This window comes from Petaurus breviceps, unplaced genomic scaffold, assembly GCF_028583685.1.
Source record: "Petaurus breviceps papuanus isolate PSGF00001 unplaced genomic scaffold, PetGlider_PUasm1.0 79, whole genome shotgun sequence".
Taxonomy (NCBI): Eukaryota; Metazoa; Chordata; class Mammalia; order Diprotodontia; family Petauridae; genus Petaurus; species Petaurus breviceps.
The window spans coordinates 21,587,063-21,606,525 of NW_027186523.1; the positions used below are offsets into that span (position 1 = coordinate 21,587,063).

The 19,463-nt window shown below is 34.9% G+C and overlaps 1 protein-coding gene across 13 annotated transcripts in view; it reads left to right on the top strand.

Moving 5' to 3' along the window:
* LOC138175868 (semaphorin-3D) overlaps nucleotides 1-19,463 on the top strand; it is a 252,743-nt gene that overhangs the window by 131,526 nt on the left and 101,754 nt on the right. For all 13 annotated transcript variants that reach the window (XM_069106478.1, XM_069106485.1, XM_069106477.1 and 10 more), the window contains one exon: nucleotides 16,835-16,897. In XM_069106478.1, the coding sequence (XP_068962579.1) occupies nucleotides 16,835-16,897 (63 nt within the window). The remainder of the gene's footprint in view (nucleotides 1-16,834; nucleotides 16,898-19,463) is intronic.

Below are 19,463 nucleotides of genomic sequence, written 5' to 3' on the forward strand. Positions count from 1 at the left end.
TATATCTAGAACAAAAGTCATTACTGAAGATTCCGAAACCTTTCATTATGTAATTCAGAATTCATAGAAAATCCACATACATAGATTGGATGAGATTCAGGTCAGATATTGTGTGATTTTATGTACTTATGTAGGTGTATGTCCTTCAGAATTATGCAGCTAATCCAGTGCTAAAAGTATTCTTCAGTAAAAAGTGTCAGAATGTAATGTTTGTACACTGTTTGGACCTAGAGTGGTTTGCATTGGCTCAGTGCCTTTCCAGAAGAGTTCCAGACTTTCTCTGTGTGAGGAAACCACATGTTAGAACTACCAGCATCTAAAGTATGACCTTTATTCTCTTTGGAATGAGAGTCATTAAAAAAGTATTCGTTCTGATTAATTCTGATTCCTTTCCCCACTCTCTACCTCTCCCTCCCAGAAATTCTGCGGGTTTTTTTTTTTTTATTGTTAGTGGTGGTGGTGGTCCATTTATTTATTTATTTATTTATTTACTATTAATCAGCCTAAGAAAAGCTACATAACCAAACTGCAGGTTAAAATCTGATATTCACTGAGTCAGTCTATGCTTGTCAAGATGGCATTGATTATTCTGATCATCTTCATGGATATTATTTTTGAGGATCAAAGATCTAAAGCTAGAAAGGACCCTGGATGACATATAGTCTAATCACCTCAGACTAAGGAACTTTTGTCGTCCAGAGATAGTCAGTGCCCAAGGTCACACAACTATTAGAAGCAGTGTTAAGATATGATCCCTAACAGTTGCATTTCACATACATCTCTTCAGTAAATGATAGCCAAAAAAAAAAAATGTAGAACTAAAATGCTTTAAAATACTCTACTTGGCATTTCTTTATATTTATATAGTAGCGTAAAAAATCTAAATAATGACTATCTCAGGGTGCTTTGATCATCTTCTTGTACTAAAGTTAAAATTTTTATTTAAAAAAATTATTGAAGTTTGAGGGAATAAATACAGAATTCAGAATAAATCACTGTATACTAAGTTTGGGGGATACAAATGCAAAATGAGATAATATCTGCCCTCAAGGAGCTTCCATTCTACTAAAGACACATAACCTTTTATCAAAGAATAAAATGACTTTCAGCTAGTTTTAAGGAATGTTTTACCTAATTTATGTAATTAGCATTTTCTATAAAACATGTGCATCGATCTACATTTTTGTATAATGAGTTATACTTTGAATTTATTCAGAATGCTAAATATTACAAAACTTTTCTTATATGGTACATTCTTCCATTAAATGAACATTTACTACCCAATTAAATTGATGTTAAAATCTGACTCTCAGATTTGTCCACAGTGAGGCATACTTATAGCAGGAATGACCACGTGTGTAGGTATTATTCATCCAAATACCCACTGGTTTATTTTACTACTTTGATTACCTGTGTTGGTATGTTAGCCTCACTGCTATTAGCTGGGCATTATAATGTTCTACTGCCGCCTACTGGGTAATAGAGATATCAGGAAGTATGAATTGCCCTGAAATAATCCAGGGAAGATTGGTACAGTATTTCTATACCACAGTTAGAATCATTACAAATAAGAGTGGCTCCACTACAGTTTCAGGATCATTCTGGTTCTGATCTATGGGGTTTTGCTTCAGTCAGCAGTTATCCTGAGTCCTTGCTCTTCCATTTCTTAGATGTGTGATCTAGGCAATTCTCTTAAACTTGTCTGGGCCTCAGTTTTCTCACTAGTAAAATAAATGGGTTAGACCAAGCAATAAAGGAAGGCACTATTGGTTCCAAGGTTCAGTGATGGAGTAAAACAAAACAAAATAAAATAGATGAACAAAACTGATACAGACAAATTTCTGTATAGTAGATATGGAGAATTAAAAGATCATTAAAATGGTCCATCATGCAAATTGATTTCAAGGTAAGAACCATGAACCAATTGAAAGTTAAAGTTCAAAGGGAACTTAGTGTTGATATATGTTGATTCTCAAGAAAAAAACATATATGCTGTAAGTTTTAGATATGCATAAAGATAGAATGAATTGAAGCAAAATCAAGTAGCTTCATAATTTGATAAATAATTCAGTTATTCAGGAAAATTTATTTTGTCCTCATTTCCTGATGTCTTCAATATTTTTCTTTTTCGACAGTTAAACTGAATTCTCTGGTAGATATAGTCATGAATTCCTGCTTCATGTTGAAGTACATAGTTCAACCATATTTTCTAAAATTTAGAAAATATAGCAAATATGGTAGAAATTTACTTCACAGATCTGAAAGTAGTAAATAGACCAAATCAATACATCAAAATATTTATTTCTGATTAATTTTTTGTCCATAATTTAAAAAAAAATGTTAACTTCAGTTTGCCAGATTGAGGGGTGACAGATTTTTTTTTCTTTAACCCTAATACATTTTTCAGAGGAGATTTGTCCTTTTATTTTTCTGGAAAAAAGTAGTTATTCAAGTTCAAGTAGCAGATTTAGTCATTTAAATGATAGTATTTTCCTAATCTTTAACAGAATACACTTGAAAATACAGCTATTTTAATAAGATTGTCATTTTAAGCAAGACACTTTATCCTCTCCCCAAATGCTTGAATATTTTAATAATAAAACAGATTCAGTTTTTGCTGGAATATATGGGATTTTCTTAACCCTTACTCTGTTATTTTAATGTCTCAATTCTGATTGATAAACATTCCTGCAAAGAACATTTGATGAGTCAAAGCCATTCTTGATGAGTTCTTTGCTGCACTAGGTTTACTAAATCCCATCATTAAAATATCAGAAGAAGCCTCCTCTAAATTTATTCTTTCTGAAGTATTTATGTGTTTTAAAAGGGCATTTTTAATGTCAACCATTCAAGTGCTGAATTTTTCAATTATTAAGATCATTCATTTGTTATGAAAATAGAATGTCTTAAAGTGTCACAAATTTGACCTGGAATGTGCTCAGGTAAAATCTTTGAATTGACTTAGGTTTAATATTTTTTTTTAATCCTATATTAGGAAAAATAATCTCTTTAACATAGATCAGTCAAATGGACTGAATTATTAAAAAATAAAGTTAATTTGTTACCTTTTATCATCTATTCTTTTTAAAATTTAGATTTATTTTTCAGGGGTGGGGGAAGATAGGGCAAAAAGACCCATGACTTTATTTAAATGAGGACCTCTGTGTTGGGAAACTCACCCTATCAATGCAGATCAGCATCTATTACATATATAGTCTTAGAAGGTCACTTAGAGGTTATATGGCTTCCCTGGGAATTTATGGTCAGAAGCGATGACCTTAGAATCAGTAAGACCCAGATTCAAGTCCTGACTGAGACATACTAGCTGTTGCACTCATGGCCAAGTCACCTCCTCTTAAGTGCCCCAAGTAACTTTCCAAGACTATGGATTATAGAGTTAGTTGTCAATTTGGATTGATGTCAGAGATTCTCACATTGGAAGTTCACACAAGTGAAAGTATAGAATGGGAGAAGGAAGTTTTCAATCATCTTATAGGTACTTCACCAAGAGACCTATTTTTTCTATTAAAATACAACAAGAATTGCTTTGATTTATCAAATGTTCTTTGCAGGAATGTTTATCAATCAGAATTAAGACATTTAAAGAGTGTTGGTTATGTAGGTATAGAATCTGGGTCCAACTCCCAGACCTGTTACTGGCTAACTTCATGACATTGGTAAAGTCACTTAGTATCCCTGGGCCTCAGTTTCCTTGTCTGTAAAGTGAAGGGGATATGCAAAAGTCTTCTGAGGTTCTTTCTAGCCCCATGATCTACAACAAATAAAGTGGTTCATTAGTTATTTAAAAAGAGGTGATTAGGTTGCTGAGTTGGAGAAAATAGTGAACAACTGGCATTTGTTTCTGCCAGACTGTAGTGTCAAGCACCCCAGCGTCCCCAGGGTTGATGCCAACACAGGTTTTTGGATCTGCTTTGATAAAGGAAAGCAACTCAAAATGGGTTAACAAGCTTACTTTAATCAGTGAAATATGTATTGTTTACCTAGTTCAGGGGAAAGAGGTCAGCACCCCAAACTTCAGAATATACAGACAGAATTATCAAGACAGAAACAGATCAAGTAGACAGATTTCAAACTGTCCAACCATTACATCCATACCCAATCAACATCTGGGTTTCAACATTTGGGTTTTTCAAATCCGAGAGGGGGCTCTCAACAACAGTTTTCCAGAATCCAGATCAAATCACAGAACACTTCTCAAAGTGAGCCCCAAAACAAAGCTACACATCAGGGCTTATATAGCCTTCTCCTGGCTCAGAGAATGTAACAACCTTATTGACTCACTGGCCAATCAAGAAGTATCTACTGAAAAACAAGCCTCCCACCCCAGGCTCCAGGTGCACTTTAGCCTAGGGGCAGGGAAGATCTTTAAATTTACATTCCCATTACACAGACCATTTTTATGGATTCGATATTCTTTCACAGAATGGTCTAATGAAGAAATTATTACCAGTGAAAGAAAGTCTTTGAAAGGGGGGGGCAGAGTCCAGATGGTGGAGTAGAAGCATGACCTCCACTTGGCTCCAGCTTCCACCTTCCCCAATCCATGTAAAAGAGGACTCTGAACAAACTTTGGAGCTGCAGAACCCACAAAATGACACAGAGAAGCTAACCTCCCGCTGAGGATAGCCTGGCAGGAATTGGCCAGTGCAGCGCTCTGGGAGCTGAGCCCAGCCCCTGCATGAGCCAGAGGTTTTAGCCCCAGGGCATGCCTGACTAGCTACCTACTGGAGGGACTCCAGATCACCAGCAGCTGTGTCCATCTCCAGAATTATCAACACATAGATGTGAAGGACAAAGTGAGAGGTCAGGGCAGTGTGGATTTTGGGACCCAGTAGTTGGGAGTGCTTTGGCTTTTGCCCCCAGGAGGATAAGCTGCTGCACCGGCTGTGCAGCCACCCCCATGAGGCAGCTTCAGCTCCTGGCCTGCAGGGTGTAGGGTGACCAAGTGACCAGTCTGAGGGGTAATCGCTCTTGCTTTAACCTGCTTGGATCTGGATTGCAGTCTAGGGTTGAGGTCCTGGGGTGTGTGTCCAGCTTGCCAGAGCATGTGGAGGCCTCAGGGAGGGCAACCATCTAATACCTCTGGCAGCTGAGAAAACCCCAGTGTTTGGGACAAAAGCTCCCCTGTCTGGTGGCAGGCTCCTACTGTGGCAAAAAGCCCCGGGGTCAAGTGACTGAGGGGCTACATAACCAGGTAAAGGAAACAAAGCAGACAGAAGATTACAACATTAGACTCCTATTTTGGGGACAAAAAGTAGCATGGAACAGGAGGAAGACGGTGAAGTCAGAACTCCTGCATCAAAAGCTTCAAAGGAAAATACAAGCTGGTTACAGGCCATAGAGGACCTTAAGAAGCAGATAAGAGAAGTGGAGGAAAAATCGGGAAGAGAAATGAGAACGATGCAAGAAAATTACGAAATGAGAGTCAACAGCCTGACTGAGGAAAATCACACCTTAAAAAACAGACTAACTCAAATGGCAAAAGAGGCTCAAAAAGTCAATGAGGAGAGGAATGCCTTAAAAAGCCAAATTGCCAGATAGAAAAAAAATCTCAAAAGCTCAATGACAAGGATCATTCCCTCAGATTTAGAATGGAGCAAAGGGAAGCTAGTGACTTTATGAGAAATCAAGATGATGTTAAACAGATCCAAACAAATGAAAGAAGTCAATTTGAAATATATCATGGGAAAAACCACTGACCTGGAAAATAGATCCAGGATAGATAATTTAAAAATTATTGGACTACCTGAAAGCCATGATCAAAGAAAGAACCTAGAAATCATTCTCCAAGAAATCCTCAAGGAAAATTGCCCTGATGTTTTAGAACCAGAAGGCAAAATAGAGGTTGAAAGAATCTACCAATCACCTCCTGAAAAAAGATCCCAAAAAGAAAACTCCTAGGAATATTATAGCCAGGTTCCAGAATTCTGAGATCAAGGAGAGAATATTACAAGCAGCCAGAAAGAAACAATTTGAATATTGTGTAAACACATTCAGGATAACACAGGATGTGGCAGCTTCTACACTGAGGGATCGAAGGGCCTAGAATATGATATTCCGGAGGGCAGAGGAGCTGGGATTAAAACCAAGAATCACCTATCCAGCAAAACTGATATCATGTTTCAGGGGAAAATATGGTTATTCAGTGGAATAGAGGACTTTCAAGCATTCTTAATGAAAAAACTGGAGTTGAATAGAAAATTTAACATTTAGATACAAGAAGCAAGAGAAGCTTGAGAAGGTACTTATCAAAGTTGAACTATTAACATTCCTACATGGAAAAACAATAATTGTAACTGATGAAACTTTTCTCAGTATGAAAATAGTTGAAGGGAATAGAAATATATACATACATATGTGTGTGTATATATATATATATATATATATATATGAGAGTATACAGGCATATGAATACATATGTGAATGTGTGTATATATGATTACAGGTATACATAGATAGAGGGCAGGACCAATTTAATAGGAAGGGATGATACTTAAAAGGTGAAATTAAGAGGTGAGAGGGGAATATAATGAGAGGAGATGGGGAGAGACAAAATGGGGTAAACTAACTCATAGAGAAGAGGCAAGGGAAAATGGTTACAATGGAGGGGAAAAATAGGAAGGCAAAAGGGAATAGGTCAACCTCATTCTCATTGAATTTGGCTTGGGGAGGGAATGACATACACACTAAATAGGGTATCTCACCCTACAGGAGAATAAGGGGGAAGGGGATGAGAGGGGGGATGATGGAATGGAGGGCAGGCTGGGGGTGAGGGAAGTTGGAAGCACTCACTTTTGAAAAGGGACTGGATCAAAGTAGAGAATAGAACAAGTGGGTGGTAGGACAGGAGGGAGGGAAATATAGTCAGTCTTTTACAATGTATCTACTATGTTAATGTTTTGCATTAGCTACACATGTACAACCTATACTGAACTGCTTATCTTCCCAGTAAGGGTGGGTGACAAGGGAGGAAGGGAATGAATCTGGAATTCAAAGTTTTAAAATCAAATGTTTAAAATATATATGTACTATTATGAATACTATTTTACACGTAATTGGGAAATAAGACATATAGGCTCTGGGGCATAGAGATCTACCATGCCCTACTGGAAAAGTCTAAGGGGGTATGGGAGAAGATATGGGAGAGAGCAGATTGGAGGAGGGGATATCCTGTGAGATTGCTATTTTGGGGTGATGGATAGGGTAAAAAGGGGGAGAAAATTTATAACTTAAAATCTGGTGGAAATTAATTATGTAAATCAGAAGTTAATAAAGCATTTTTAAAATGAAAAAAAAAGAAAGTCTTTGAAAGAATGCATTTTTCCTATGCTAATGGATAAAATGACCAGTTTTTAGGTATTATCTCTAAGTGACTCTCCAAATTATCTAATATAGCACAGACCCCAATTTAGAAATGTGATTTACAAATAACTTTGCTATTCAATTAACCATTTTTCTGTAGTGATGCAGTTCAGGCATAGATAAATGATGCATATCTGTGCTAAATATATGAGATGAATTTTTCATGGCACATAGTGGATTAGCTAATGTAGCATGATGGATGTTAAAGATTATAGTCCAGTCAGAATTGTAACTAGAGTGGCAGTGGAATCTTTGTCTCAGGGCATCAAAATTTAATGGGCATAATAATTTAAAGTAATTATTTTAAAAGATTATTCAGTTTTCATTTTTTTTAATATTTATATCTTGAAAGCCCTTGCACTCCTTGAGCTATATAGAGTGATTTTTAATGAGAAAATCAAGGCAAAGATATTTATATAACTTCCCCATATTCATACAAGCTCCTAAAGTCAAAACAAAGAATTCAGAAATTGCAAGACCAGAGTTCTACGTGTGATACCTATTATATATGACTGGATAGACATAACATTAATTTTAATAAACTATTTCTATTAAAATGCTTCTTTTGTCAATTTTGTGTAATTTTTTTACTTTCTAAAAAAAATCCTGTTTTGTAGAACATGTATCATATGCCATTGTAGAAATGTAATTTCCTTTCAGAGAAGTGAAGAGCTAAATTTGCTTCAAGAAAGAATGAACACTTTTGTGAGGGGTAGCCATAGTATTTTGTCTTAATAAGAAACCAATTTCCAGCAATACTTTAAATTTATATTCTATGTAAGATAAATTCTTTATTTTTGTGGATTACATTCAAACAGATTTGTATGTTACCTTACTAAAACAAAATATTAGATGTCACATTTGTTAAAGAATAGCTCTTTTATTTAGCCAACAGAATTCAGAATAATTTAAAATGATATATTATTATATATCATATGATTATCATATAATATGTTATCTATCTATATTATATTATATATCTCTGAGAATATTAAATCTCAGAGATATAATGCATAAGCTACATCCTTGAAACTATGTAGTTTGAGTTTTGTCAGAGGCAATTAGCATATAAATAAATAAATGAATGAATGAATATATGCAGATGAGTTATTACTCACATCCCACATCATTCACTATACAAAGGTAACCTGTGGGGTGGCTATGTGGCACAATGAATAGATCTCTAGTCCTGGAGTCAATAGGACCTGAGTTCAAATCCAGCCTCAGACACTTAATACTAGCCATGTGACGTTGGGCAAATCACTTAACCCCAATTGCCCTGCCTTCCTTCCTCCAAAAGCAAAAACCAAACAAAAAAAAGTGACCTAAAACGTTGGCCAAACTTTCTGATAATCTTCAAAATTTATGAAAGCACTTATATAACTTTCAAAATGTCAACTAAATTCAAGTTGTTGTATGTTGTAGATTAAAAAAGGAATGATATTATAAGTCTCTTCAAGTTCTTAATGTAATATTTTTGTTAATAGAATATGTTTTTGTTACCATTTTTTTACTCCCAGTTCATTTTGAAAAGCTCTTTGTTGTTTGTCTTTTCTATCCATAAAGCATTCTGAAACAGAAGGATGAGCTTTGCCTTTGTTGTTTTGCTGGATGGATACCCTGTAATTGAATTTTGCATGTGGATAATAAGCAAAAAATCATTTACAAATTAGTGACTTTTTGGCTTTCTTTGCTTACAATATGAGGTACAGATTTTCTTTTAATTCTTTAACCTTTGAATTTCTCCTTTTCTGGGAATTCCTGAGAAATGTCTAAATTCTGCACATTATGTATAGTCACTATAAAATGATAACCACCCTCTTAATTCCCAGTTGCTTGAAATTTAGAAAACTGAAACCATTTGGACATCATTATAAATTAGCTTTCAAGCTGCAGCTTACTGCTTTGTTTCATAGTGATTAATTTGTTCACATAAATGCCAAACACATGCTCTCCAATAGTCACAGAGGTAAAACGACGGAATCCTTAAATGTGACTGGTTCCCAGCTAAAGTGGTGCTGTGAGAGTCCCATCTGCTCACTGTAATTAAAATACTACTTAGTATCCTGACATTATTTAGAGCAGTATCTATTCTTTTTTTATTTCATGAAAAAAAATTCTCATTAGTATCTTTCAATTACTTTTTTTGGAGTTCTACCATGCACTAAGTGCCAAGGGTTATATGAAGTAATAAGATATGTAGTCTCTTCCCTCAAGGAACTTGTAGTTTGATATTATGACACACCCTATTAAAAATAACTAACAAAACAAGGACCAAAAGAGAGCTCAGAGGAGGGTAGGTAAGTGGCATAGTGGCTGGAGCATCAGACCTGGAATCAAGAAGACCCAAGTTCAGATCCAGTCGCAGATACCGTGTGACCCTGGGCAAATTACTTAACCCCATTTGCCTCAGTTTCCTCACCTGTAAAATGAACTGGCAAAGAAATTGGTAAACCACTTCAGTGTCTTCACCAAGAAAACCCCAAATGTGGTCATATAGAATCATCCACAACTGAAATGAGTGAACAACAACAGCATTTTTTTTCCAGGAAGTAGTAAGAAGGGAGATTTGTGTCAGTTCTTCTAGATTGGGTAATTATTATATAGATTGAAAGAAAAGGGAAAGAGAATGACTTGAGGTTTGAAAATAGGCATACCTCAGATAAGTTTAGTGGACAGTAAATAGACCAATTTGTCTAGAGTAAAGGTTCCATTCAATTCAATGTATTCTTAGAGAGCCTGCTATTTGCAAAACATTGTGCTAGGCACTGGGGGTAATACAAAAATTAAAAAAGGCATGAAGTCTACCCTGATGAATTGTACAGTTCATATATACTACCCATTTATATATTATAACATATTTATATTTTCCATTTATATGTTATAATATATAAATGGGTAATATACATGAACTGTACAATTAGTATTATGTACATTATATATTACATGATATGTTCCATATAATATACATATATTGTATATGAATAATTCACATAATATATGTAAAGTCCCTGAGGGCTTCCTTTAATATTCTAAAACCCTTATATCCTTGTGTCAATTGAAGCAGCTTCTGTTTATTGATCTCAGGGTTCTACTTAAATTGAAGCTAAAGAATATTCCACCAAGGTCAACTCTAAGAAAAAAAAAATGTGTATTGGGTATGTTTTGTCCTTGGTGAGTTTCACGCTTCTCCATGATGCTTTCTTGTAACATTCAGGTCACCTTACCTTCCCTGTCCCAATACCTAGGACAAGTCTCTGTTCAGAGAATTTTTAATTTGCTTATTTCTGAGTCCCTAACTATGCTCAGCAATAACCTCAATGTTTTCATCTTCATTGAACCATCAAAATATTGAACCCCAAGGGATATTTTTAATACTTGTGTATATGGTACAAGTTGTATCATTTTACTTTTCCTGAATATTTATTAAATATATACACACATATTATATATGTACAAATAGTTATTTAAAAAAAAACTCTTGTCATCTTCAAATTAAGCCAGAGGGGATTCTGTTGACCATGTGCTTGTTAACTGGATTCAATTAGATTACTTCTTCAGGAGCAGAGCAAATTGCAGATATAATTAGAGGGGACTTTTTTGGCTTGATTTTTTATGGTCTTATCTTTATTTGAATGTTTTCCTACATAGACTAACCTTGTAAAATAAAATAGTGGGAGAATTTATCTTTGCTAAATGATAACTACTAAAGAAATACTGTGAAATTATAAATTAAACTATTAACTTCTAGGGAAATTGTAATATTTTTTTTCCTTTGATATGAGTTATCTTTATTTAAAATGCAATGGGAAAGTCATTTTATATGGAGAGTAGATATAAAAATGTAAAATAAAGGTAACAGTCACATCAAAAGTTTATTTATGAAGTTTAAGTTTCTAAGAAATTTATATTGCATATTTGCATAAAAGTATTTTAATTTTGCTCTTATATTCTGTATAAGAAATCATGATACATACTCACTAGAGAAAATTAATTTAATTGTTTATTTAATGTTCTCTTACTTTTAAAAATATGGAATTGGCTTTTTTTAAACAGGTAACCCAGTCTAATTTTCTAAGTCTTTTCAGACTCCACATTTTTCAATAGTGTCATGTAAAGCTGATCAATGAAAAATTAAATAGTTTATAAATGATAATGGCAACATACAGTTCATAATGTTTTAGAAGTAGACCTTGAATTATTCTCGAGTCCATCTAATATGATCATTTTAGAGATGAAGAAACTGAGGCCTAGATTAAAGAATTTGTACATGCTCATATACATAATAAGCATCACAGGTAGGATTTAATCCAGGTCCTCTGGACTGTAGAATAGGAGCTCTTTCCACTATACCATGCAGCTATGATGTCATGACTACTAAATACAAAGGATAAGGCAATTGGTCCATACCATTGTTGTATGTTTGTATGTGTGGATGGAGGATACCAATCAACCAGAGTTGTTTATTTGCATCTTTAGACAATTCACCTTAGAAAGCATACCTACCTCTAGTCTTCCATAATGCTTTTTCTTTTTTTTTTTCTTTTTGGAGGGCAGTTGGGGTTAAGTGACTTACCCAAGGTCACATGGCTAGTAAATGTTTCAAGTGTCCGAGGCTGGATTAGAACTCAGGTCCTTCTGACTTCAGGGCTGGTGCTCTATTCACTGTGCCACCTATATGCCCCAATAATGCTTTTTCTATAATCAATTTATTAGCGATGCTTAGGATGTAGATTTACCGATACAAAGAAAACAAACTCATAATTGATATTTATATTGTGATCCTAAATGTATAGGAATCAGTTAACAAAAAATATATAACACTGTCTACAAAATGACCTGTAAATCCCAATGGTTTTTTAGTACTCAGCATAGAAGATTGATTAGTAGTCCTCTGGTTAATTCTTCTTTTTTTCTCTGAACTTCATCTTCACAATCTTTATAGTTGAAAATTCTGCTTCCTTGGTGCCAGACTCATCTCATGGTTTAATAATGGGACCAGTTCAAAGTAGGCCATATGAATTTATACCTCTTCCTTAGAAACAGAAACCAGAAAAAAAAAATGTTGGCTACGCAGAAGAATATAGTCATCCATTCATTTGCAGAGACAAGTCCACTGGTCAAATAAAAGGACTTGAATGTTTTAAGTAATTATTTTAAGTTCCTAAAATAATAACATAGTAATTGGTCTCCTTGCATGTTTCTCTACCTTAATTTTCCCTATCTTCAATTCAGCTGCCAAAGTAATTTTTTTTCTAAAATACATGTTTAACTATGCCACTCCCTTTGCCCCCTAAACTTCAACTATTGCCTTGCCTTCCCATCCTCTTACACATAGTATTCCTTGTAGCAAAGAAAAATCATTATAGGAGCATAGGCGTATTTTATTTTCTTCTTCTCTAGGCTGATCAAAGTAGATTCTGTTTCCTTAGCTGCTTTGCTTAACACTAGGCTGGAAAAGCCAGGAATCACATGCTAATAATTGAGTGACAGATAGCCACAAATCCTTGTATCAGTAATGTCTTTCTTTTCATTTTTGGCCCTAGTACAATCATTTCTCCCCCTTCCCCCACAAAGTCCTACCATCAAGTTGTGGAAAGGAGTCTAGGGTGTCAGAGGCTCTGCCAACAGAGCATAAGGCCTACAGAATTCCATTAAGCTAGCTGGAAAAAGATCTAAGTTAACTCTCTGAGGACCAGCCCAGCTTATTACTGAAAGGCTGAGGACCAATGTATGCTGGTCACATGAGAATAAATTCCTTGGTCATGACAACTCATAAAACAAAGTAAATATTTTCAGCCTAGAAAGATAATTAAGTATCTTCTATATTGTGCATTTTTTTTATCCTAAAACCCTTGAAAATATTGTCAAGTAAAGTTAGTTATATAATCTTAGTAAATCCTTGTTTTCAAGGTCCAATCAACAAACAAAAATGGTGATGGTTTATCGAAGTAACATTAGTTCCCAGAACAAGAAGTGGGGACAACTTTTCTGAGAAAATATTTAATTTTTATTGATAACTTAGGTTTCCATAAGTATTTATTATGTGTAGAAAACTATGCTAAGCATTTCAGGGGATATAAGGATTGAGTAAGACATAACCCTAGCCCCAAGAAACTCATAGTCAGAGTAAAGAGGGGGAGAGATCTTTCATTTCAAATACTATCCAATGTCTTGATAATATGAGACCTGAAATTAAATATGCAGAATCTGACCACGGATGGAACATTCTGAAAAATATGGTAACATAGTAGACAGCAGGAGGGGAAAAGTGTTTAATTGTTCTTTAATTAACTCTTTGGCTATTTTAACCATTTGTTCTGTTAATTTGGCACACTACTCCCTTCATCACTGTTTTCCTCTGACCACATGGTAATTTCTTAAATAAAAGTCTTGGAATTTTATAAGTATTTTGCAATGGCTAGGATGGGGGGAGGCTTCTGCCACTAGCATGAGTCAATGATTTGTCATAGGACTTGGAATAAAAAATTCATGAAATTCACTTTTTAATCAGCTACTAAATATTGGTTGATTTTGGCGTGAATCCTCCTTATATTTTGGGGGGGGTTATCAGGGCAAAATTAGAAGTAAATGTGGTGGTGGCTAATTGGGGGGAAGCAAATATGGGCCCTGATTTTGTTATGCAGCATTTCCTGGGAAACCCTGTAGGAACTTGATCTTAGAATGATCGAATCAGAGATTTAACTAAAAGGAACCTAAGAAATTATCTAGTCATGGTTGTTCCTGATTTGATACTCTGATGTTAGATTTATAAGCTATTTTAAGAAGCTTAAAAATTTTACAAACTATTTGAAAAAATATTTTAATTTTTAAAAATCTCTTCTCATAGAAAGATTAGCATAAATACCATTGTGGTCTTCTCTGGGGAGACATTTTCTATCATACTAGCTACTCTAAACACTTGCCAACCTTCTAAGACATCAAGGCCAATTTTCACTTAACTTTTAACTGTTGGTATGAGCTCAGTCTTCATTCTAGATTGCCTATTCCCACCCCACCCTTCATGAACATTTTTTTTGTGATATTAATAGAAACAAGAAATTCACCATGGAATATAAAAATGAAGATTCCTATAACAATGTGAACCTGTTTGTGAAATGTGATTGCTTTCTCTGTTTTAGATTAGGACCAAACTCAGAACCTAGAATTTTGAAATAGTGACTAGATACAATAATCTGTTGGACTGGATTGGACTAATTGGATATTCTTGGAAGTAAAATTCAGTGAAATGAGTGTGATTTTAGTTTCAATTATTTTTCAGTCTATCTGGGATTAGTATTTGCCTTTAGTAAATAGATTGAAATAAAAGAGATACATATAAAACAATTTGAGATCCTGGGTGTGGCAGCAAAGCACCCCAAGCGTCCTCAGGGTTTGCTGCCACCACAGGTTCTTGGATCTGCTTTGATAAAGGAAAGCAACTCAAAATGGGTTAATAAGCTTACTTTAATCAGTCAAACATGTATCGTTCACCTCATTTAGGGGAAAAAGGGCAGCACCCCGAACTTCAAAGTATACAGGCAGAATTATCAAGAAGAAACAGATCAAGTAGACAGCTTTCCAAACTGTCCAGCCATTACATCCATACCAAATCAACATCTGGGTTTCAACATCTGGGTTTTTCAAAGCCAGGGGGCTCTGGACAATGGCTTCCCAGAATCCAGATCAAATCACAGAACACTTCTCAAAGTGAGCCCCAAAACAAAGCTACACATCAGGGCTTATATAGCCTTCTCCTGGCTCAGAGAATGTAACAACCTATTGACTCACTGGCCAATCAAGAAGTATCTACTGATAAACCAGCCTCCCACCCCTAGGCTCCAGGTGTACTTTAGCCTAGGGGCAGGGAAGATCTTAAAAATTTACATTCCCATTATGCTGGGGGAAAGAGATGTTCTTTAAATGTAAGATAATATTAAAAGGGGTTTAAAAACTATCAAGACAATATACTAACTAAAACCAGCAAGGAAAACTGGAGCAAGTGTGTAGAGATAAGGGGGGAGGAGCTCATTTTTCTAGAACATTATCATCTTGTCAGATGCAGTTATTAGGCAAGATCTGGATTAATATGATAATTTTAGTTATTAATGCATACATGTTTTGGGGTTAGCTCATCTCTTGAGCTTACTGCTGATTCAACCACAATGACTATGCTTGTAACCTTGTGGGTTGCAAAAATGTGTCATAAATTAGTGCCCTTAATTCAACTTAAATTTCCTTTGGAAAATGATTCCATACCATTTATCTGATGTAGGGAATAACCTTGAGTTATTGGAACTATTCTTAACTCTTCTGTTTGTGAAACATTAAAAAGCTATAATCCTACTACTGGGATAATGAGATAAACTAAGACAACATGTAAATCATTTTTAACTAAAGACTTTAAAATTTTTCTTTAGAATATTTCCTCTGGATGTTTTTTTTTTCCTCATGGAGAAAATTATGTGCTGCTAACCCTGCTGAGAGATAGAGACCAAAAATAAGTCAGAAACTCACATACAGGGTACAGACACATAACCCAAAGCTTTCTTTTTCTGCTTTCTTCTTGCTTGTATGCCAGCAGTGATGATTCCTTTGGATCCTAATGAAGTAATTTGACTGTCTGAGAATTATTTGCTGCTAACCCTGCTGAGAGATAGAGACCAAAAATGAGTCAGAAACTCACATACAGGGTGCAGACACATAACCCAAAGCTTTCTTTTTCTGCTTTATTCTTGCTTGTATCCCAAAGTGATCATTCCTTTGAAACCTAATGAAGTAATCTGTCTGATTAGAAAAAAACTGCTTTACAGCATGTCTGAACACAGAGAATGAGAAACTTTTGTATAATCTCAAAACTGAAGCTTAAGTGAAAGCAGGCTATGAACTCATCCAAAGCTTAGAATCTTTGCATGTAATAATTTGCTAAATAGCAATTACTATATACTAATTTATTGACTTAAGCAATTATTTCTCTTTTGCATATAAGCTTTCTGTCCTTGTTGATTTTTCTGGATGTATATGTGTGTGTGTGTGTGTGTGTGTGTGTGTGTGAGAGAGAGAGAGAGAGAGAGAGAGTGCTGTGGTTGTGTATATAACGCTCTTTCTCTTTCTGCATAAACCTATAAATAATAGATAAATATATACTCTTTCCCCCTCCCAACAAATAAAAAAAAAAAAAAACATAAGTCTCTTCTTTTATCCTAAGGTAATATACAGCATTATTAACATTTGTTACTTATTTAGTATTATTAGAGGAATTTAAAGAGTGAACAAATGGAGATATGGTAGAACTACTTCGCTTCTGGAGACAATACTAAGGATGATGGTCAAATTAAAAATCAGTTCAGATCTTGGATGACATATCAGCATTCAGTTGTATATTCACCCAAATCAAATAGATGAATATTTCACAATTTCTGCTTCTAACACATCTTCAAATCTTTTACAGATTTACTGGCCAGCAGCAAAGGAAAGGGTGGAATTATGTAAATTAGCTGGAAAAGATCCTCATGTGAGTATGATTTTTTTTTCTTCATTAGATTGGGTATTAATGAGAAATCAATTATTTGATCAAGGTATTTGATGTGAAAAATATTGGACAGTAATTTCCATACCTACCTTATTAAAAATACTCCGCTTATATATTGTCATGCTTCTAAAAGATTGTTTACAAGTTGTTTCTACCTTGTCAAAATAAAAAATATTATTCTAAAAAAAAACATTCCTGGAAATTTAACAATAGTATTCATAAATAGCACAAAAGATGTTCCCTGCTATTGTTTGTTGTTCCTATTATAGGATCATCATTCATGGGATCGTAGATTTAAAGTTGGAAGGGACTTACTTGAAAGGTCATTGAGTCCAACCCTCTCATGTTACATATGCTGAAGCTGAGATTAAATGATTTACCAGAATCACACAGGTAGTAAATGTCAGTGACAAGACTAACCAATCCTAATGTGCTATCCACCATAAACTAGGTTACTTGGATCACTAAAGGTTAGCACTTTGTGAATATCTGGCTCTGGGTTGAAAATTTAATGAAATAATAAACACACAGTATGAATCAAATTACCAAGTATCAAAATATGGAAAATAACACTTACATTCAGAATATTTTAACCTAAAGGAGAATATGTGATCTAGCTTCCAACTTGCCTTTAAGCAGGTAAAGTTGCCACTTTCTAGATAATAATAGCAAAATGTCTGTATCACTTTAAGGTTTACAAAGTGCTCTACATATTTAATATCATTTGATCTTCACAACAATTCTCTGAAGTCATGCCTATTTCTATCATCTGCATTTTAACAAAAGAAGAAACTGAAACTAACAATTTAAGTGACTTGCATAGGGCCACATAGCTAATAAGTGTCTGAGAAAGGATTCAAATTCACTTCTTAATGACTCAAAGTATAGCACTCTCTGTACAAAAAGCCAGATTAGTTTAATAACTTGTCTCCCAAGAGAGTGTTTAATCTATTTAAGAGAAAAGCATGGTTTTGAATAAATTTGCTGTTGTTGAATCATGTTATATTCTTCACTCCATGGACTTTTCTTGGTGAAGATACTGGAGTGGTTTGCCATTTCCTTCTCCAATTTATTTTTACAGATAAGAAACTAAGGCAAACAGGGTTAAGTGACTTGTCCAGGTCATATAGCTAGTACGTGTCTGAGGCCAAATTTGAACTCGGGTCTCTTCCAGAATCTAGGCCAAGTATTCTATCCACTGAGTCTTCTAGCTGCCTATGTAAAATACTATAATTGTTATGCCAACTTTAGTATTTACTGAAGTCCCATTCAGATATTTTATTATAGTAGTGATCCTGTCTTCTGAGAGGTTATGGGGATGGACAAAGTCTCTGATAGATCTTTTTAAACTTGAAAGGCTTAGATTTAGAACTGAAAGGGAACTTCTAGGCCATCCCGGTCCAGACTCCTCCTCATGTTACAGATGAGGAAACCGAGGCCTAGAAACATGCAGTAAAGTCTATCTTAGGTCACAAAGTTATTTAATGGCAGAGCCAGGATTTGAGCCTGAGTAAGGATTCTGTTCCTTTGAAGCTAGCAAAATGTGGAAAAGTTTGTTACTCGAAGGCAAGTGACAAATTGTTTTCAGCAAAGCAATTCATGAAATTTTGGTTAGTTTGGTTGGTTGGATTGGCTGCCATCCTTCATGTTCATTCTCAAAGAGGACCAAAATGACATCACTATGCTAGAGTCAAGTTACATTGTGTCAGACTCTGACTGATCAGAACAGGGCGAGCTTGGAATGTTCTACCACAGGTCAGGCACAAATAGTCCATGTGAATATTTGGGATGGATTCTCTAAATTTGTGTACCTCACAGTTCTTTTGAGCTACTTCAGTTCTGCTTTGCTCAAAGAGCACAGTACCTTCACTGATTAGGGCACACCGTGCTGAGTGGTCCTGTGCCAGTGTCTACCATGTCATACAATCAATTCCAAAGTTCTTAAGAGAGACCTTGAGAGTGTCCTTCTATCACTTCTTCTGACCACCTTGTGAATGCTTGCCCTGTGTGAGTTCTTCATAAAATAGTCTTTTAGGCAAGCTTATATATCATCACTATAAAATAGTGATAATAACTGCACCTATCTCACAAGATTGTTGTGAGGAACAGTATTTCTAATGTGTTTTGTAATCCTTAAAGCTCTATAATAAATACTATCATTATTTAAAAAACTCATTTTCTTGATACTTTTTTATACACCAGATTTCCCTGTACTCACCTATATTCCTTGCCTCCACACACACACACACACACACACACACACACACACAGCATTCCTTGTCCCCTAAACTTCTGAATTCTAAATTCTAGCATGCTAAGCATGCTAATCACTTCTATCTGGGCTTCCATATCCTCATCTGTAAAATGAGGGTTTGAGGCTAAATGATCTCGAAAGTCCCTTCCAGCCTAAATCTAGGATACCCCAAAAAAACATTATTATAGATTTCTTTATCAATACAACTTATTTCTACCTAAATTTTATTTCTGCTGCTTATTTCAAGTATAATTATTGACTAATAATTAAAGTTCAGACTAAAAAAGATGTTGA